Source organism: Rhinatrema bivittatum, chromosome 2 (assembly GCF_901001135.1).
Source record: "Rhinatrema bivittatum chromosome 2, aRhiBiv1.1, whole genome shotgun sequence".
In the NCBI taxonomy this organism is placed as follows: domain Eukaryota; kingdom Metazoa; phylum Chordata; class Amphibia; order Gymnophiona; family Rhinatrematidae; genus Rhinatrema; species Rhinatrema bivittatum.
In genome coordinates this window covers 359,069,675-359,091,391 of record NC_042616.1, presented here as the reverse complement: position 1 = coordinate 359,091,391, position 21,717 = coordinate 359,069,675, and the positions used below count along the sequence as shown (strand labels likewise).

The 21,717-nt window shown below is 43.7% G+C and overlaps 1 protein-coding gene across 1 annotated transcript in view; it reads left to right on the top strand.

Annotated features, from left to right (window-relative positions):
- The window catches only part of SDHA (succinate dehydrogenase complex flavoprotein subunit A), a 207,134-nt gene that overhangs the window by 94,884 nt on the left and 90,533 nt on the right, over nt 1-21,717 (top strand). Inside the window, exon 9 of the mRNA XM_029589934.1 lies at nt 10,508-10,703. Within this exon, the coding sequence (XP_029445794.1) occupies nt 10,508-10,703 (196 nt within the window). The remainder of the gene's footprint in view (nt 1-10,507; nt 10,704-21,717) is intronic.

Here is a 21,717-nt window from a genome sequence, read left to right as displayed (position 1 = left end):
GTTGAATAAAAGATCAGCTTGTTTGCAGATGAGATGTTTTGTTGAAAAATGTGAACCAGGCAATCCCAGAAATAAAATAATTATGTAGATTTGATTTTTTTTTTTTTGGGCTCATTAAGAAATTGCCATGCTGGGTCAGACCAAGGGTCCATCAAGCCCAGTATCCCATCTCCAACAGAGGCCAAAACCAGGCCTCAAGAACCTGGCAATTACCCAAACACTAAGAAGAAAGAATGCTACTGATGCAATTAATAGCAGTGGCTATTCCCTAAGTAAAATTGATTAATAGCCATAAGAACATGCCATACTGGGTCAGACCAAGGGTCCATCAAGCTCAGCATCCTGTTTCCAACCGTGGCCAATCCAGGCCATAAGAACCTGGCAAGTACCCAAAAACTAAGTCTATTCCATGTTACCGTTGCTAGTAATAGTGGTGGTTATTATCTAAGTTAACTTAATTAATAGCAGGTAATGGACTTCTCAACCAAGAACTTATCCAATCCTTTTTTAAACACAGCTATACTAACTGCACTAACCACATCCTCTGGCAACAAATTCCAGAGTTTAATTGTGCGTTGAGTGAAAAAGAACTTTCTCCGATTGGTTTTAAATGTGCCACATGCTAACTTCATGGAGTGCCCCCTAGTCTTTCTATTATCCGAAAGAGTAATTAACTGATTCACATCAACCCATACTAGACCTCTCATGATTTTAAACACCTCTATCATATACCCCCCCTCAGCCATCTCTTCTCCAAGCTGAAAAGTCCTAACCTCTTTAGTCCTTCCTCATAGGGGAGCTGTTCCATCCCCTTTATCATTTTGTTTGCCCTTCTCTGTACCTTCTCCATCGCAACTATATCTTTTTTTGAGATGCGGCGACCAGAATTGTACACAGTATTCAAGGTGCGGTCTCACCATGGAGCAATACAGAGGCATTATGACATTTTCTATTAACCCTTCCCTTCCTAATAATTCCCAACATTCTGTTTGCTTTTTTGACTGCTGCAGCACACTGAGCCAACTATTTTAAAGTATTATCCACTATGATGCCTAGATCTTTTTCCTGGGTGGTAGCTCCTAATATGGAACCTAACATCGTGCAACTACAGCAAGGGTTATTTTTCCCTATATGCAACACCTTGCACTTGTCCACATTAAATTTCATCTGCCATTTGGATGTCCAATCTTACAAGGTCCTCCTGTAATGTATCACAATCCATCCGCAAATTTGATAACCTCACTCGTCGTATTCCTTTCCAGATCATTTATATATATATTGAAAAGCACCGGTCCAAGTACAGATCACTGAGGCACTCCACTGTTTACCCTTTTCCACTGAAAAAATTGACTATTTAATCCTACTCTCTGTTTCCTGTCTTTTAACCAGTTTGTAATCCACGAAAGGATATCGCCTCCTATCCCATGACTTTTTAGTTTTTGTAGAAGCCTCTCATGAGGGACTTTGTCAAACGCCTTCTGAAAATCCAAATACACTACATCTACCAGTTCACCTTTATCCACGTTTGTTAACCCCTTCAAAAAAATGGAGCAGATTTGTTAGGCAAGACTTCCCTTGGGTAAATCCATGTTGACTGTGTCCCATTAAATCATGTCTTTCTATATGCTCTACAATTTTGATCTTGAGAATAGTTTCCACTATTTTTCCCGGCACTGAAGTCAGGCTCACTGGTCTACAGTTACCCGGTTCGCCCCTGGAGCCTTTTTTAAATATTGGGGTTACATTGGCTATCCTCCAGTCTTCAGGTACAATGGATGATTTTAATGATAAGTTACAAATTTTAACTAATAGATCAGAAATTTCATTTTTTAGTTCCTTCAGAACCCTAGGATGCATACCATCCTAGGGTTCTGAAGGAACTACTCTTTAGTTTATCAGTCTGGCCTACTACATATTCCAGGCTCACAGTGATTTTGTTCAGTTCATCTGACTCATCACCCCTGAAAACCATCTCCGGAACTGGTATCTCCCCAACATCCTCATTAGTAAACACGGAGGCAAAGAATTAATTTAGTCTTTCTGCAATGGCCTTATCTTCCCTAAGAGCCCCTTTAACCCCTCTGTCATCTAATGGTCCAACCGACTCCCTCACAGGATTCTTGCTTTGGATATATTTTAAAAAGTTTTTATTATGAGTTTTTGCCTCTATGGCCAACTTCATTTCAAATTCTCTCTTCGCCTGTCTTATCAATGTTTTTACATTTACCTTGACAATGCTTATGTTTTATCCTATTTTCTTCAGATGGATCCTTCTTCCAATTTTTGAAGGATGTTTTTTTTGGCTAAAATAGCCTCTTCCACCTCACCTTTTAACCATGATGGTAATCGTTTTGCCTTCCTTCCACCTTTCTTAATGCACGGAATACATATGGACTGTGCCTCTAGGATTGTATTTTTAAACAATGTCCAAGCCTGTTGAACACTTTTAACCTTTGCAGCTGCACCTTTCAGTTTTTTTCTATTTTCTTCATTTTATCAACGTTTCCCTTTTTAAAATTCAGTGTTAGAGATGCAGATTTACTTATTGTCCCCCTTCCAGTTATTAGTTTAAATTTGATCATGTTATGATCACTGTTGCCAAGTGGCCCCACCACCGTTACTTCTCTCACCAAATCTTGCATTCCACTAAGACAGCGGTTCTCAACCTATGGGTCGCGACCCCGGCGGGGGTCGAACGCCCAAAACGCAGGGGTCGCGCGCTCCCGGTCTCTCCCGCTGCCGTTGCCGCCGGGCTGTCAGCACGTTCAAGCCCAGCGGGAACGGCAGCGGCGCTAGAAGAAGCTCTGCACCCGCGGCTGGGCCTTTTCTTCTTCCTGCGCCTGCCCCTCCCGTGACCCGGAACAGGAAGTGAATCGTGGTGCGCGGGAAGGAGAGAGAGCTGCGCCGCGCGAAAAAGTAGCAGCGGCGGCTGCAGCATCGGCCCCCGAGCAGTTGAAGCAGCCGGTAATGGAGAAAGGAGAGAGCAGCACGAGCCTCCCGTGGCCGATGGGATTCTTCTTTCTTGGCCAGTGGAGGCTGCTGCAGCTCCCATTTGTGCTCGGGGGAGAAGAGGAAGTGAGTGAGAGAAAGAGAGAGAAGCAGCCAGCTAGCCTGTGTGTGATTGACTGGTCAGAGAGCTGATGTGTGTGTGTATGTGAGAGACAATGAAAGTGATTGCTCAGGGAGATGACTGATGTGTATATGAGAGTGTGAGACATCAGTCAGGGAGGTGACTGTGTGTGTGTGAGAGAGAGAAAAAGCATGGAAGGGAGAAGTCTGGGTATGTGAGAAAGCATGGGCGTAAGAAGCCTGGTGTTGTGGGGGTGAAAGAAAGCATGGGAGTGAGAAACCAGGGTGAGTGTGCATGCATGAGAGAGAGAGACTGCTTGGTAAGGTGATGGTGTGTGTGAGAGAAAAAGACTGGTGTGTGTGTGTGAATGAGAGAAAATGTGATTCAGGGAATGAGAAGCCTGTGCACGTGGAGAGTGAGCATGGAAATGAGAGAGACTGGTGTGTGTGTAACAGAGAGAAAGTGATTATGGGAATGAGAAGCCTGTGCATGTGGAGAGAACAAGCATGGGAGTGAGAGACTGGTGAGTGAGTGAGTGTGTGTGAGAGAGAGAGAGAGACAGAGAAAGTGATTATGAGAGTGAGAAGCCCATATATGTAAGTAGAACACGGGAGTGGGAAGCCTGTGTGTGTGTGTGTATGGCATGAGAGAAACTGTTCAGGAAGGTGACTGGTGTGTGTGTGTGTGAGAAAGTGATTATGAGAGTGAGAAGCCCGTATATGTAAGTAGAACACGGGAGTGGGAAGCCTGTGTGTGTGTGTGTGTGTGTGTATGGCATGAGAGAAACTGTTCAGGAAGGTGACTGGTGTGTGTGTGCCAAAGACTGTTTGGGAGATGATTGGTGTGTGAGAGACAGAAACTGGTCATGGGGGCATGACTGGTATGGTGTGTGTGTGTGTGAGAGACATGGGCACTAAGGAAGAGGACCATAAGTATAGAGCTTAGCTTCTACTGCTGCTTCTGGTGAGTGCCACGGCCTGCAGGGAAGGGGAGTAGGAGAGCTGCTGGAGGGGGTAAGTAAAGGTGGCTTTTTAAGTTTATTTTTCTTGACTGCCATTTTAATTGTGTGATGTCTGCTTTTTTGAAATATTTTATTGGTGTTTGGAGAATGTTTAATAGTTTTTATGCGTTTTTAATTGTTGGATGTTCATAGCTGTTTTGAAACATTTATTCTGCTTATTAGTATAGTTTTACAATTATTTCTGTGTGGGGATCTATAGCTGCCTGCTAGTTCTGTTTTCCTAATAAGAGGTGTATTGGTTTTTAGGACCTGATTTAATATTTGTAGTGTTGCCTTTTCATAGATAGGGTTGCTCCTGTTTGAGTGTATTCCATAATACAGGTGTAACTGTGTGCGGATTAGTTTATGTGCATTACTACAGATCCTGGGAGTATGTTAGGTCGGTTCTGTGTCTGTTACCGAGATGAGATATTTTGCTAGCATGTAAGCGTTTGTATCGGTCTTATTTGTTGTGTTTTCTCAGAGGACATGCATTGGTGGTAAACTGCTGTCTTTTCATAAGTAGGGCTATTGAGCCTGGAAATAGAAGGAGTTGAGTTGCTGTTACTGAGATGTCACTAGAACCAGAATATCTTTTTTGTAGGGTGAGTTGTATGGGGAATGTCATAATTCTGCTTTACATCCATTATTGTGGGTCAGGGGGGTTCCTGTGGATACAAACTGTACTTTTACATCTAGCCCCGTGACGATCATGGGTCAGTGTGCCATGCATGTGAGAACCTATGGTGAGTTGAGTTACATTCACATTATAAATGTCATAATTAAATGATAAGTGTGCACTAAAATCCAACCCCATCCATAACCCCGCCCCCATATGACCAAAGCCCCGCCCTCACCCCACCCTCACGGGGCGAGGGGTCACCGCAACATGAGGAACTGTATTGCGGGGTCACGGCATTAGAAAGGTTGAGAACCACTGCACTAAGAATTAAATTTAAAATAGCTCCCTCTCTTGTTGGTTCCTGAACCAATTTCTCCATGAAGCAATCATTTATTACATCCAGGAACTTTGTCTCTAGCAAGTCCTGATGTTACATTTACCCAGACAATATTGGGGTAATTGAAATCTGACCCAAAACACCACAGAGCAGAGGTACTGCACTTCAATAATATCCAAACACAAGAGTGCAGAAAGGAGTTAGTCCAAACCACAAGATAGTTCAAAAAGCTCTAAGGAGCATGAAATTTTTATTCATTTTTTCAAGCGGCAACTCCACTGACTTGCAATCACACCACAATTTAGACCAAGTCAATTTAGACGCGGTCTAAATTGTGGTGTGATTGCAAGTCAGTGGAGTTGCCGCTTGAAAAAATGAATAAAAATTTCATGCTCCTTAGAGCTTTTTGAACTATCTTGTGGTTTGGACTAACTCCTTTCTGCACTCTTGTGTTTGGTAATTGAAATCTCCCATTATTATTGCACTGCCAAATTGGTTTGCTTCCCTGATTTCTCTTAGCATTTCATCATCTGTCTGACCATTTTGTCCAGGTGGATGGTAGTATACTCCTATCACTATAGTCTTACCCAACACACATGGGATTTCTACCCATATAGATTCTACTGAGCATTTACTCTCTTGTATGATCTTTATCCTGTTCTCTGGTCTCATAGTTAATTTTGATAAATCAGAAGTATTTCCCTTAGATGACTCTCTACTAAGCAGTTGGTGGGTGAGTTCCCTCTTAAATAAATAACTGGAGTTTTAAAATATCTGGGTATATCTATAGCAAGTAATATTTCCATAGCTTAAAGGTTTAAGGTTTATGGTGTAGTAGAAAAATTGAGTGCATCAGTAAACTAAATAGATGGAAGGAGTTGCCTGCATCACTAATGGATAGATGTGCTCTTCTAAAAATGGTCCTGCTTCCAAAGATTTTATATAAACTTCAGTTAGGAACTTAACCGCTTTTAAATAAATATTTATTTATTTATTACCTGCCCTTCCTACATTCAGAGTGGGGTACAATATAGACCATATACAGACAATAGAGAAGTGAAAGGGCAATGCAAAGTCTTTGGGGTGAAGGAGAAGACAGAAAAGCATTGAAGGAGTGGGTATGGTTGTGCTAAGGGGTAGGAGGAGAGGTGAGTAGAGGACTAGGTAGCAGCCTCTGAAGGGGGGGCAAGTTGAGTGTTGCATCCGTCGCTGCTCGACGTCCTCATTCCACCCTCTTTACCTTTGTGGTGACTCCCTCCGGGTCTGATGGACTGTTAGCTGCCACGGCGTCTTCATGCCGTCTCCCTCCGGCGTCCCCGATACTGGCTCGACGCTACGGATCCGCCATGTTCCTGATGACGTAGGGCGCGTGCATTCCGATTGATATACAAGCAAGGGCGCGAACCTCGGGGGCATCCCCCTGAGATGATGTCATCCGCTTCCAATATAAAAGGTCTCAGTATTCGCTAACTAATCGAGTTAGCAAGGATTCGTCCAAGCTACTCAGCCTCCTCTTCTTACCAGGGGTATCCGCTCCTCGGGAGCCTCGCTCTCTTTTCTTTATTTCAGATTGCCGATAGGAACCGGTACTCGCTCCTCGAGGGCCCATGTTCCTGAACACTCTGAAGATTCTCTACTGCCTGGAAGCTATCGCAGATACAGACATTTGTGAGTTACCATCGCTCTCTCAGAGCTTTCCCTGGAACCAGGTACTCGCTCCTCGAGGGCCTAACCCTTTCCAGCTACTGAGCTTCTTTAAGACCTTATGTGAGTTTTGTCATCCAGTTCTGGCTATGAACACAGCATACCCTGTCTACTCACTATCTATAGTTTCTCTACAGCTCAGCAACCCTGGGATCATTGTTCCAGTACCTGAGGGACTTCAGCCCTGCCGGGCATATCAGCTCACTACTGCCACCTCTGGTGGTTCTACTAACCTGTCTAATAAAAGAATTATCTGTGTCTGTCTCCATACTCAAGCCTAGCTGGTGGTCCCTCTCAGGATATCCTCCTGGGGGCGCTGTCATCTGCCATCGGCCCAAGGATCCACCTATCTACATTCCTCTACAGCTGAGTGCCCTCTCCAAGCACTTCGCTGGTAACAGATTGCTACTCCTTCTCCATCAGGAGTCTTCTGCAACAGATTAATAACAGATTGCTACTCCGCAGTCTAACCCTAACAGATTGTTTACTACTCCCCCTACAGGAGCAGAGCATATCAGAGTACTACTCATCTTTCTTTAGGAGAAGATTCATAACAAGATTGTTAACTCCTCCCTTCCTCAGGAGTCGAAGCATAACAAGATTGCTAACTCCTCCCTTCTTGAGGATTAGATCATAACATTGAGGGTAGTCTGTTCTCATCAAGGTTGGGGAATGTATGTATATCCTACAGGAAAGGAGAGACAGGAATGTGATAGAGACACATAAATACCCCAGAGGTAGCCTGGGCAACAAAATCCCAGAACTGCAGGCCCTAATGGTGGAGGCAGACTTGGACATTGTTGCTACTATGGAGACTTGCTTTACTGAGTCTCATGATTGTGATATATCCATCCTGGGCTATAATGCAAGGAAGAACAGAGAGGACAGAAAAGGGGGAGAAGTAGCACTTTGACAAAAACAATATCAAAGAAGGAGTTTGTGTGTTTGTCTTTCCCTCCCTTCCACCCACCCCTAGCTAATCCTTTAATTTTTAGGCAGGTGAAGAAGGATTCAGTTTTGTAAGGACCTAGGGAACCTTTTGGGGAAGGGGGCATCTTTTCCGAAGGAATGGGCTGTAACTTACCCAGGGTGGAACCAAGCTGCTGGCGCTTACCTTTAAAAAGGAGATAGAACAGATTTTAAACTAAATCAAAGGGGAAAGTGACAGCAACACATGGTTTGGAGGAAGTATCTTCGAAGGATTCTAATGAAACATTAGAGTTAGGGCATCCCAACAGTGAGGTTCCAATAATAAGAAAAGTACAAGTGCCTATAAATAAAGACTCACCAGAGCTAAAAGATTCCAATTTATCCCTGACAACTGAAAAACAAAATGTTAATACAAACAAAAAACACACCTTGAAATGTTTGTATGCTAATGCCAGAAGTCTAAGAAGTAAGATGGGAGAGTTAGAGTGTATAGCAGTGAATGATGACGACTTAATTGGCATCTCAGAGACATGGTGGAAAGAGGATTACCAATTGTATAGTGCTATACTGGGGTAAAATTATATCGTAGTGAGAAAGAGGAATAACTTGGGGCCGGGGTAGCGTTTTATGTCCAGGATGGCATAGAGTCCATCAGGATAAAGATCCTGCAAGAGACTAAATGCACATTCAAATCTTTATGGGTAGAAATCCCTTTTGTGTTGGGGAAGAGTATAGCAATAGGAGTATACTACTGCCTACCTGATGGCCAAAATAATGAGACAGTGAGATGGTAAGAAAAATTAAGAAAACTAACCAAATTGGTAGTGAAGTAATAATGGGAGATTTCAATTACCAGTATTGACCGGGTAATTGAAAAGCAAGACATGCTAGAGAAATAAAGTTCCTGGATGGAATATATGATAGTTTTATGGAGCAATTGGTTCAGGAACCGATGAGAGAGGGAACAATTTTAGATCTAATTCTCAGTGGAGTACAGAATTTGGTGAGAGAGAGAACGGTGGTGGGGCCGCTTGGCAATAGTGATCATAATATGATCAAATTTGAATTAATGACTGAAAGGGGGACAGTAAGTAAATCCATAGCTGTAGCACTAAACTGTCAAAAGGAAAACTTTGATAAAATGAGAAAAATAGTTATAATAAATAAATAAATAAATAAAACCTGAAAGGTGCAGCTGCAAAGCTTAAGAGTGTGCAAGAGGCGTGGACATTGTTTAAAAATACCATCGTAAAAGCGCTGTCCAGATGTATTCCTCGCATGAACGTTGGAATGGAGAAGGGATATTCTGAGTAACAGATACTCAATTGCACGCCTGCTTTAGGCATATTGCGAAGGTCTCTCCAAATTCCTATTATCGAGAAATGCAATATAAATTTCTCTGGTGGGCAGTATTTTGATTTATTTTAATTAGGGCCGGTGGTAAAAAGAGGCGCTAGGGACACTAGCGCGTCCCTAGCGCCTCTTTTTTGACAGGAGCGGCAGCTGTCAGTGAGTTTGACAGCCAACGCTCAATTTTGCCGGCGTTGGTTCTCGAGCCCGCTGACAACCACGGGTTCGGAAACAGGACGCCAGCAAAATTGAGTGTCCAGTTTGCGAGCCGCGGGCCTATTTCAAAATTTTTTTTTCTATTTTTTTTTTTTTTTAACTTTCGGGACCTCCGACTTAATATCGCCATGATATTAAGTCGGAAGGTGCACAGAAAAGCAGTTTTTACTGCTTTTCAGTGCACTTTTCCGGTGCCCGTAGAAATTAGCGCCTACCTTTTGGTAGGCGCTAATTTCTGAAAGTAAAATGTGCGGCTTGGCTGCACATTTTACTTTCTGTATCGCGCGGGAATACCTAATAGGGCCATCAACATGCATTTGCATGTTGCGGGCGCTATTAGGTTCAGGGGGGTTAGACGTGCATTTTGGACGCGCTATTACCCCTTACTGAAAAAGGGGTAAAGCTAGCGCATCCAAAACGCGCGTCCAATCGCGGGTTAACATTGCGCTCCACCGGAGCGCACTGTACTGTGTCGGCCCATATGTAAGTCAGGCACAAGAAGCAAACTTTTTTCAGAGGAAAGAATGCGCTAGAACAGGAAGTCATGGCATGAGGCTCTAGGGCACAGACTCAGGAGCAACATCCGAAAATATATTTTCATGAGTACATAGAATAGACTCACCGAAGAGATGGTAACAAAAATGGTAATGGGATTCAAAAAGGCATGGGGTAAGCACAGAAGTGCCCTTCTGGCAAAGAGGATGGTAACGCACTGTGATTATTTGCACAGAATAGTGGTTACAACCTTCAACGGCCATGGTAAGAAGGCATTGGGGTGATCTGCATGGAAGGACCATGGTTAAAATCTAAACTTAAATGAGCATAGGGAGGTAGATTTTTTTTTTTTTTTTTTTTTTTAACAGTAGCATCATCAACCTTGGTGTCTGGGGGGCTTATTCCAGAACTTGCTAATAAGACAGAGAAGGGGGCCTCAGTGTTGGCTTACATACTACTCTAATAAGATTCAAAATTGAAGATTGCAAGGCATGAAATGGCCAGCCAGCAGAGTTGATGAAGGTCATCATTTTAACAGATTTTTGGCATGCTTAGGACAGCTAGTAGAAGGCATTGCTTGGAAAAGGATTGGAAGATCAGATTAGACATGAGTGTGGGAGAGTGGGAACTAGTGTTTGCTTCATATACATCTACCCAAAATAGACAAATCTCACCTGGGCAAACTAAATAGGCTGTTTTGCCCTTTATCTGCTATCATTTGCTATGTTACTTACTATGTTTTACTGTCTCTACATTCTCATTTTTTACTTATTTCTTTGATAGAGGCTGTGGCCCTGAGAAAGATCATGTGTTCTTACAGTTGCATCATTTACCACCTCAGCAATTAGCCACACGACTTCCAGGAATTTCTGAGACTGCCATGATATTTGCAGGTGTGGATGTGACAAAAGACCCCATTCCTGTACTTCCAACTGTACATTATAATATGGGAGGTATTCCTACTAACTACAAAGGACAGGTAATTGACCTTAGATTTAAACATAATATGTTTTTCTACCAAAGTGTTTTACTGTCTCGTTTAGTAAAGATTTTAATTTTTTGCTTGTATATCAAAATTCATAATAAATTATACAGATAGAAAACTCTGACAGTAAAGCAAAGCTTACTGCACAGGGTTTGAAAAATATACTGGATATTTTATCAGTCAGGAGAAAAAAATCATTTGTCAAGCCTATTTCCCCTGGCAAGAAGACTGCACTCTTTTCCTATCAGTAGATTCTCTGGGAGCACAGAGGAGAGGATCACATTGCTGGTGGCTGAAAGGAATCAGTAAGTTCTGCTTGGGAAATTTTTTAAAAGTATTGGGGAGAAGTGAACTATTGGGGTATATTATTTAGTGTGTTTGTGCTTTAAATACCGGTACGATAAGACCTGGTCTTGAGCATCAGTATATTAAAAGAATTTAAATAAATAAATAAATTTAAATAGTATGGCAGACAATACACAGAACTTAGCATGTTTGTATTTCCCATCCCACCCCTAGCTCATCCTTTAATTTATAGGCAGGTGCCACTTTCACACTAAAAAAAAAAATAAAAATCAGCCTTTTAACTTCACTTCATGAATTCCCCACACCTTATTGAGAGTTTGGTAGTGGCCTACAAGAGAATGATCAGATATATAGTGAATACACTAATACATTTAAAGGACCCTAATTAGACATATTCCTACTCCCATAGCAACCTAAAACTTAACTAGGAACTGAACAAATTTGAAATGAAGGCAGAATGTAGTCACAGACCGCCTCAGTCAGACGTTCTAGCTCCACGAGTGGTCTCTGGATCCCTCTGTTGTGAGCAGAATCTTCCACCGGTGGGGTCAACCGGACATCGACTTCTTTGTGTCCAAGCAGAACCGCAAAGTGGAACGATTCTGCTTCCTACACAGGAACCAAAGGACACCAGCCAAGGATGCCCTCGCCTACCCCTGGACTACAGGTCTCCTATACGCGAACCCTCTGATTCCGCTGATAAGCAAGACTCTCATGAAACTACAACAGGACCGAGGTTCAATGTTACTCATAACCCCTTATTGGCCAAGCCAAGTCTGGTTTCCCATTCTTCATGACATCTCTGTCCAGGAACCCATTCGCCTGGGCACGGCGTCCAACCTCATTACACAGACTCACGTCAAGTTGCGCCACCCAAACCTCCAGAACCTGTCTCCAGACCCTCAACCTTTCTACTGACGCCTCGCAAGTCCTAGTAACTTCACGAAAGCCTTCTACGCGGAAGTCTTATCGTTCTAAGTGGAAGAGATTCACTTTGTGGTGCACGCAGAAAGGTTTTGATTCCTTTTCTTGCTCCATGCCGCAACTCCTAGACTATCTTTGGCACCTCTCGGAATCTGGTCTCCAGACTTCCTCCAACCAAGTAAACCTGAGTGCCATCTCTGCTTACCATTGAGGTATAGGGGACGCCCCGATATCGGCTTAACCCCTTATGGGGTGCTTCATGAGAGGCTTACTACAGCTTAAGCCTCCATTATGTCCACTGGTCATGGCCTGGGACCTCAATGTAGAACTTGCAAGGCCGATGCTTCCTCCGTTTGAGCCCCTGCACTCCTGCGAACTCAGATACCTCACATGGAAAGTCATTTTCCTAGTAGCGATTACATCCGCTCGCAGTGTCAGTGAGTTGCAGGCTCTTGTGACCTACTCACCCTACACAAGGTTCCTTCATGACCAGGTGGTACTGCGCCCTCACCCTAAATTCCTACCTAAGGTGGTAACTGACTTCCACTTAAATCAGTCCATTGTCTTTCCCACTTTCTTTCCTAGGCCTCGCACTCACCCAGGTGAGCGGGCTCTGCACACCTTGGACTGTAAGCATGCGCTTGCCTTTTACTTAGACTGTACCGCAGGCCATAGGCAGTCCACCCAACTCTTTGTTTCCTTTGACAAAAACAAACTTGGAGTTGCGGTGGGCAAGCAGACTCTGTCTAACTGGTTAGCAGACTGCATTGCATTCTGCTACCAGCAAGCAGGCCTTTCACTTGAGGGACGAGAGAAGGCGTACTCAGTTAGGGCCATGGAAACGTCAGTAACACACTACCGTTCAGTACCAATTGCCGACATCTGCAGGGCCGTGACGTGGAGTTCTCTCCACACCTTCGCAGCCCATTACTGTCTGGACAAGGTTGGTCAGCAAGACAGCATCTTTGGCCAGTCTGTCCTATGGAATTTGTTCCCAGTGTAAGAACCCAACTCTTCCTACCTAAGCCCGCTGTGAATTTCAGGCTGCCCCTTGGTTGCCAACAGCACCCCAGGTTGTTGTGCCTGTTGCACATTTTTGAGTGCTGGTTGGCCCACTATGTTCTAAGGCAGCCTGTAGCTTGCTATTCACCCATCTGTGAGGACTACCATTCTGCTTGTCCTGGAAGAAAGCAGAGTTACTTACCTGTAACAGGTTTTCTCCTAGGACAGCAGGATGTTAGTCCTCACAAAACCCGCCCGTCACTCCACAGAGTTGGGTTCGATAACGTTTTCTTATTTTATTTTTCGCTCGTAGTTTTTTGCTATAAAACGAGACTGAAGGGGGGAACCCCATGTGCAGGGGCGGATTGGCCTATCGGGGGATCGGGCTTCCCCAGGTGGGCCAGTCGCTCTGGTCACGTGGTCTGCCAAGCGCGGCTGCGACAGAGCCTCGCTCGGCAGACCACAGGGTATCTTCTGGGCCGATTTTGGGGAAAATCTGATGATGTCACCCATCTGTTGCGATATTAAGTAGGAGGAAAAACAAAATTAAATAAAGTTAAAAAATAGGAGGAGAAAAATCACTGGCACTCGGGTACAGGAAACAGATGCTCGAATGACAAGCGTCCGTTTCATGAACTCCCTGGCTGTGCGGCGTTTAGGAAAACTGCCAATAAATTCGGTGTCTGTTTTCCTAACCGCAGACCGCCAACGCCTATCAGGTTCTCGTTAGCAAGGAGGTGCTAGGGGCATGCAAGCAAACCTAGCACTTCCTTACTAACGCGACCCCCTAATTTAAATATTGCATGGTGCCCCCCTGGGGGCGCCTGGGGCGCGTTAAGAAAGCGGGCGCTGGCTGTTAAGTGCCCGCTTTCTGCACATATTGATTGCATCGGCCCCAATGTGTGAGCATGTGTCTCTGTGTGACTCAGAAAGCTTGTATCTCTGAAATGGAGTATAGGTGCATGTGTGCGTTTGTGAGTGAGAGAAACAGGTACATGTAGGTGTATGTGTGTGAGCGAATGTGTCTGCAAGTAAGAGCACAGGTGTGTGTGTGAGCATTGTAGGAAGGAGAGAACAGGGGTATGTGTATTTTTGAGCATGTGGGAGGGAGAGACCAGGTGTGTGTGTGTGTGTGTATGTGAGTGGGAAAGCAGGTATATGTAAGTGTGTATGTGAGTGAGAGTGAAAGAGCATGGGTATGAGTGAGAGTGTGTGTGTGTGTTTGAGAGAAAGGAGAAAGTTTGTGTGCAACAACCCTCCTTAACCCCCTGCTAATCCACAGCAGTCTCAGGGTATCTGGAAATCAGAAGTTCCCAGATATGGAGAGCAGGGGATTTTTTAAACTCTGAGGTAAATTTTAAAAGGACCGCGCGGGCATCTATGCTGCGCATATGTTATAAAATCCAATACCCGCACGCAAATGCGCACCTGATTTTGTTTTGACAGGTGCCAACTCACGTGCGCAAGAGGGGGATTTTTTAATAAATGCACGCCAACATGACTTGGCATTCCCCATTTCCCTAAGCTCCTAGTTACCCTTCCTCCCTTTCCCCTCTCCGCCCTGATCCCTAAACCCCACTTACCTACCCTAAATTATTTTTGTTTTAAAACTTACCTGTTCTAACGAGCAGAATAAGTTCCGCGCACTGGCCAGCTGTCCTCCAGCCCTCCCTCGGCCCACCCCTTTTACGAAGCCCTGCTCTTCCATGCATTCCAGGAGATATGCACATGGCAGGGCCACTTTGAAAATGCATTCAGCTCGCATGTGACCCGGCCACACACATATTTCCCGGTATTTGCGCATACTGGGCATTTAAAATTTCCCCGTATTTGTTTTCATTATTGCATGTTATTTAATGTGTCTGCTGTTTTGTAATATTTATAAATGTTTGGAAAATTTTTAAGTTTTTATTTATTGGATGTTAGTCTATTCATTGGCTGTTTTGAAATTTATTTTTATTAGCATGGTTTTTCTACTATTGATATTTTATATTTCTTGGTTTTATTGTTTAATATTTTATGAGGAATGGTAATTTTTCTGTTTTTCCATTGTTGCACTGCATACAGCTGGCTTGTTGTAGTTTCCGGTTTGTATTTGTGTTCTGGATGTGCAATTGAGTTGGGATATTCTGCTAGCTTGCAGTTCCTTTGCAGGGTTCTATAGCAGCTTGGCTTGTTCTGTTTTCCTAATTGAAGTTGTAATGGTATTTTAAGGCTTGATGTAACATTTACGGTTTTCTGTTTTCATTGGTAGAGTTGTTGCTGTTTGAGTGCTGGCAGTTAGAGCTGTTTTGATATGGGGTGGTAATTATATTGTAATTGTAATTTATTTTTTGTTTGTTTTTAGCTCAAGCCTTTTCATTGTTAGCTCAAGGCAAATTACATTCAGGTATTGGAGGTATTTCCCTGTCCCCAGAGGACTTACAATCTAAGACTTAGATTCATCATTTTGCTATAAATTTCACATGAATAACGCCTGAGATGCCTGAGATTAAAAAAAAAAAAAAAAAGGAGGGCGCGTGGTTAGGGTAATTTTTGAAATACCGCAGCATGCACTATTTTATCGCTCGCATGAGTGTTTTATCGCACCCTGCGATATTTTCACATCGCAGGCTGCAAAGTGCTCAGACAGGCCTTTCCACATTTTGAGCTGCTCCTGGAGAGAGAGAGAGAGAACCTTTCCTCACTCCAAATCACATCAAATCTTCACTGATGTGTACTGTGCTTTTCGTACCTCTGTGCATGTAAAACTGTCCCCCGGGAGATCCAAGATGGCGTCTAACTAGAAGATCAGGTGAGAAGAGAGCGCCTGATCTTGGAATTTATCCCAATAAAAATATGCCACATACAAAGAGGGGAAATTCAGAGTGGAGTCCCCGACCACACCGATCTCTACCCCTTCTCAGCCGTTAATCGAGGGCTTTTTCTCACCTCGTAGCGTTGGAACCCCAGGAGAAGTGTCCGCTGTCGATGCCGGGGTAGAGCAAATGCCGAAGCCGCTGGACCTGCACATCTCATTGAGTCCCGGGGCTCCCGTGACGCCAGAGCCACCTCATCTCGCGATGTCTCTGGATTTGAGTGAGGCTGTCTGTCCGGAGAAGTCGGAGGTACTCAACTCCATCAGGGGAATGCCAGGGAAGAAAGCGCGAGACCGAAGGTCAGTGGAAAGAAGGGAATGTTTGGAGTGGATCCGCTGACCTCTACACTGGAGGAGCATACTGGCTTGGCAGCAGCCCCAATCTTGAGGCAGGAATGCCGCTTACAAGGAGTAGTGAATGTAATGGCTACATCGTGCGAAGATCAAACACCTATAACGCTGGAAAACGTCTAGACAACAGTACTAATGGATTTAAAATCTTCAATCATGAGTCTAAATACAATACTATTAGATACACAGAACCGAGTGGTTCAAATAGACCCACTATTATCAGTACATGTTATCAGATGGAAAAAAGTTCAAGCAGGATTAATTCAAGGTGAACTGGTGAATATGAGAAAACTAGAAACTATGGAAAATCAATCAAGATATAAGAACTTAAGAATACTTAATTTTCCTAGTGTTAAGCTCATATCTCCGTTTGAGCAGTTTAAAAAATACATGATTGAAAATCTACAGTTATCTCCAGAAGCTATTCCCTCTGCAGTTAAGATATTCTTTGTGATACTCTGAAAGAAAAAGGATAGTGATTTGCAAATAGGTGATCTGCAATTACATGGTGTGAGTAATCTCACAGACTTTTTTGGAACAAACAATGGATGAGCAAGTAGAATATCGTGGAACTTTATGTATAAGATTTGTTCACGCTATAGACAGAGATAAAATTCTAACATGATCTCTTAGGAATAGAGATAAACCTTTTCTTGGACAAAAAATCTGGATTTTCCCAGGCATAACTAAAAGTACACAATTACATAGGAAAACTTTCCTTCAAATGAGCCAAGAGGTCAAAAATCTCGGGGCTCAGATAATAATATATTACCCCAGCAAATGTGTAGTAAAATATAACAGCGAAAGATTTGTGTTTCTTGAACCGCCCGAGTTACGTAAATTTCTTGATGCACATTTCCCCAAAGATACCACTTCACCTTGATCATGGGAATTGTAAAGAATGTTAGTAACCTTCTAATGCCTCATTTATTTTCCTTATATTTGCTCGAATTCCTGCAATCTGGATCTCCTTATTATCTTATAACGGGTGTATTACTTTAAGTAATGTATGGCTGAAGATTTTGAATTTCCTTGATATATATTATGATGAAATGTATTTGATTAGCTATTACGTATTATGTATATGGACTGTAATATTGTTACCCTTTCAATGACAAGCTATAATTGCTGCCTATTTTTGTTTAAATGCATAAATTTAAAATTAAATTAAAAAAACTGTCTCCCGAACCCTAGACCACCACCAAAACCTCATCCTGAGTTACTAGTTGACCCCTCCTACAGTGGTAAAAAAAAGTTGACTAATATGTGTGCCACACAGAGGCTCTCTCTTGCTCTCTCTCTACTCCTCCCCTCTCCTGCCCGAAATGGGATTTGCGATATTTAGCACAAATCCCAGTTCAGGCATATCACACAGCATAATGCCAGGGAAAAGGGTGTAATTATTTCCGGCATTAAAACGAGCGATAACATGCGTTACTCTATCACATGCAAGGTTAAACACCCCTCATTTTCATAAACTTCGCCTAAACTCCTCCCTTTTGACTAAATTTTCAAAATTTTAATATGCATCTTGCGATGCGAAAAATAACATGTGTTATGGTGTTATCATGGGCGTTAGGGCCCTAACGCATTTTTATGAAGGACTCTGTAAGTTTGTACCTGAGGCAGTGGAGAGTGAAGTGCTTGCCTAAGTTTACAAGGAGCAGCAGCAGGATTTGTAATCCTGGCTTCCCTAGCTCTCAGCCTGCTGTTCTAACCACTAGCCTACTCCTCTGCTCCATTTACTTATGGCTTTCTAAGGCCCAAGTACACACCCAACACTAGTTACATAGAAACCTAGAAATGACGGCAGAAGAAGACCGAATGGCCCATCCAGTCTGCCCAGCAAGCTTCTCTCATACTTATCTGTTTCTCTTAGCTCTTTGTTCTATTCCCCTTCCACCCCCACCATTAATGTAGAGAGCAGTGATGGAGCTGCATCCAAGTGAAATATCTAGCTTGATTAGTTAGGGGTAGTAGGGGTAGTAACCGCCGCAATAAGCAAGCTACACCCATGCTTATTTGTTTTACCTAGACTATGTTGTACAGCCCTTGTTGGTTGTTTTTTCTTCTCCCCTGCCGTTGAAGCAGAGAGCCATGCTGGATATGCATTGAAAGTGAAGTATCAGGCACATTTGGTTTGGGGTAGTAACCGCCGTAACAAGCCAGCTACTCCTCGCTTTGTGATTGCGAATCCTTTTTTTCTTCACCCCTGTCGTTGAAGCTATGCAGGATATGCGTGAAGCATCAGTTTTTTTGTTTTTTTTTTTCCCTGCTGTTGAAGCAGAGAGCTATGCTGGAAATGCATGATGTATCAGTCTTTCTCCCATGCCGTTGAAGCAGAGAGCCATGCTGGATATGCATGGAAAGTGAAGTATAGGCACATTTGGTTTGGGGTAGTAACCGCCGTAACAAGCCAGCTACTCCCCGCTTTGTGAGTGCGAACCCTTTTTTTCTTCTCCCTTGCCGTTGAAGCAGAGAGCTCTGCTGGATGTGTGAAGTATCAGTTATTCTTCTCCCCTGTCGTTGAAGCAGAGAGCTATGCTGTATATGCATTGAAAGTGAAGTATCAGGCATATTTGGTTTGGGGTAGTAACCGCCGTAACAAGCTAGCTACTCCCCTCTTTGTGAGTGCAAATCCTTTTTTCCATTTCCTCTTGCTGTTGAAGCTTAGAGCGATGTTGGAGTCACAGTAAGCATGTGTATGTTTATTGAATAAGGGTATTGTGTCCAGGCAGTAGCCATCATTCTGGCGAGTCACCCACTCTTCATTGGCGGCCTCTTGACTTTATGGATCCACAGTGTTTATCCCACGCCCCTTTGAAGTCTTTCACAGTTCTGGTCTTCACCACTTCCTCCGGAAGGGCATTCCAGGCATCCACCACCCTCTCCGTGAAGAAATACTTCCTGACATTTGTTCTGAATCTTCCTCCCTGGAGCCTCAAATCGTGACCCCTGGTTCTGCTGATTTTTTTCCTATGGAAAAGGTTTGTCGTTGTTTTTGGATCATTAAAACCTTTCAAGTATCTGAAAGTCTGTATCATATCACCTCTGCTCCTCCTTTCCTCCAGGGTGTACATATTTAGATTCTTCAATCTCTCCTCGTACGTCATCCGATGAAGATCCTCCACCTTCCTGGTCGCCCTTCTCTGTACCGCTTCCATCTTGTCTTTGTCTTTTTGTAGATACGGTCTCCAGAACTGAACACAGTACTCCAGGTGAGGCCTCACCAAGGACCTGTACAAGGGAATAATCACTTCCCTTTTCTTACTCGATATTCCTCTCTCTATGCAGCCCAGCATTCTTCTGGCTTTTGCTATCGCCTTGTCGCATTGTTTCGCTGTCTTCACATCATTAGACACTATCACCCCAAGGTCCCTCTCCTGCTCCGTGCACATCAGCCTTTCCCCCCCCATCGAATACAGTTCATTCGGATTTCCACTCCCCATATGCATGACTTTGCACTTCTTGGCATTGAATCTCAGCTGCCATATCTTCGACCACTCTTCCAGTTTCCTTAGATCCCATCTCATTCTCTCCACTCCTTCCGGCGTGTCCACTCTGTTGCAGATCTTAGTGTCATCTGCAAAAAGACAAACCTTACCTTCTATCCCGTCCGCAATGTCGCTCACAAAGATATTGAACAGGACCAGTCCCAACACCGATCCTTGCGGTACACCACTTAAAACCGCTCTCTCTTCAGAGAAGGTTCCATTTACCATCACACATTGTCTTTTGTCCGTCAACCAATTTGCAATCCAGGTCACCACCTCGGCACTCACTCCCAAGCTTCTCGTTTTATTCACCAGTCTCCTGTGCGGAACCGTATCAAAAGCTTTGCTGAAATCCAAGTATATGATATCGAGCGCTCTTCCTCGATCCAATTCCTTGGTTACCCAGTCAAAAAAGTCAATCAGATTTGTCTGACAGGATCTTCCCCTGGTGAATCCATGCTGCCTCTGGTCCATCAATTCTCCAGACTGTAGATAGTTCACTATTCTCTCTTTCAGCAGTGACTCCATTACTTTTCCCACCACCGAAGTGAGGCTAACCGGTCTGTAGTTGCCAGCCTCCTCCCTGTTCCCACTCTTGTGAAGCGGGACCACCACCGCTCTTCTCCAATCACTCGGCACCACTCCCGTTTCTAGGGATCTATTGAACAGGTCACACAGCGTACCTGCCAGAACATCTCTGAGCTCCCTCAATATCCTTGGATGAATCCCATCAGGCCCCATGGCTTTGTCCACTTTCAGGTTCTTTAGTTCTTCCCACACATTTTCTACTGTAAAAGGATTTTCATCTATTCCACTTCCCTCCAGTTTCTTGTTGTGTAGAGATGGTCCTTCTCCAGGGTCTTCTTTAGTGAAGACAGAGCTGAAGTATTTGTTTAATATTTCTGCCATTTCTTCATCTCTCTCCACACATTTATCATTACCACCTTTCAATTTCACTATACCACAAATCCACACTATACCAGTACAAATCCCTCACTTCAAAATCAAAAAAAGACTTTTATGCTTCTAAAATTCACAACCTGGTCTTTGACGCCAAAGCCCTCTTCGCTTATGTCTCCAGCCTCACTCAAACCATTCCGCGAGAAATCCCCGGCAACATGGCACAACCCAAAGCGGAAGAACTCGCTCAGTTTTTCCAAGATAAAATCACCAATCTCCTAACACAACTGCCTTACAATACAGCCGACCTCCAGACATATCAACAACCTGCCCACAAAAACGTCAGCTTAAACACCTTTGAACCCGTCTCTTCCACGGAAATACAAACCATCCTGAGAAGAATGAAACCTTCGTCTCATCCTGCAGACCACATCCCTTCCAAACTACTTCTATCTGTTCCAGACACAATAGCCACCTCATTGAAAAATATCATCAACTGCTCTGTAGCCCAAGGAACCTTCCCAGATGATCTCAAAATGGCCTCAATCTCACCGCTCCTAAAGAAACCTAACCTAGACCCGAAGGACCCTAACAATTTCCGCCCCATAGCCAACCTCCCATTCATCGCCAAGATCATGGAAAAACTAGTGAACTCTCAACTCTCAGATTTCATCGAAGACAACAATCTTCTCTTCACCCCACAACACGGCTTCCGAAAAAATCGAGGCACAGAATCCCTCCTCACCTCGCTGACAGACCATATCTTACTGGGCCTCGACAAAGGAAACTCTTTCCTACTGATCTTGTTAGACCTATCCGCAGCGTTCGACACTGTCAACCACGCCATCCTCCTAAACCAGTTGTTGTCCATAGGAATCTGCGGCACCGTCCTATCTTGGTTCAAAACCTTTCTCAATAACAGAGGTTACAAAGTTAAACTCCAAAACAAGGAATCCTCAAGATTTGACTCGACCATAGGAGTCCCACAAGGTTCTTCATTATCTCCGACTCTATTCAATATTTACCTACTTCCTCTCTGCCAACTTCTCACTGACCTCAATCTAAAGTACTTCCTATACGCAGATGATATTCAAATCATCATCCCCATCAAAGACTCATACTCTAAAACTCTTGTCTACTGGGAATCATGCCACCAAAAAATCAAACAACTACT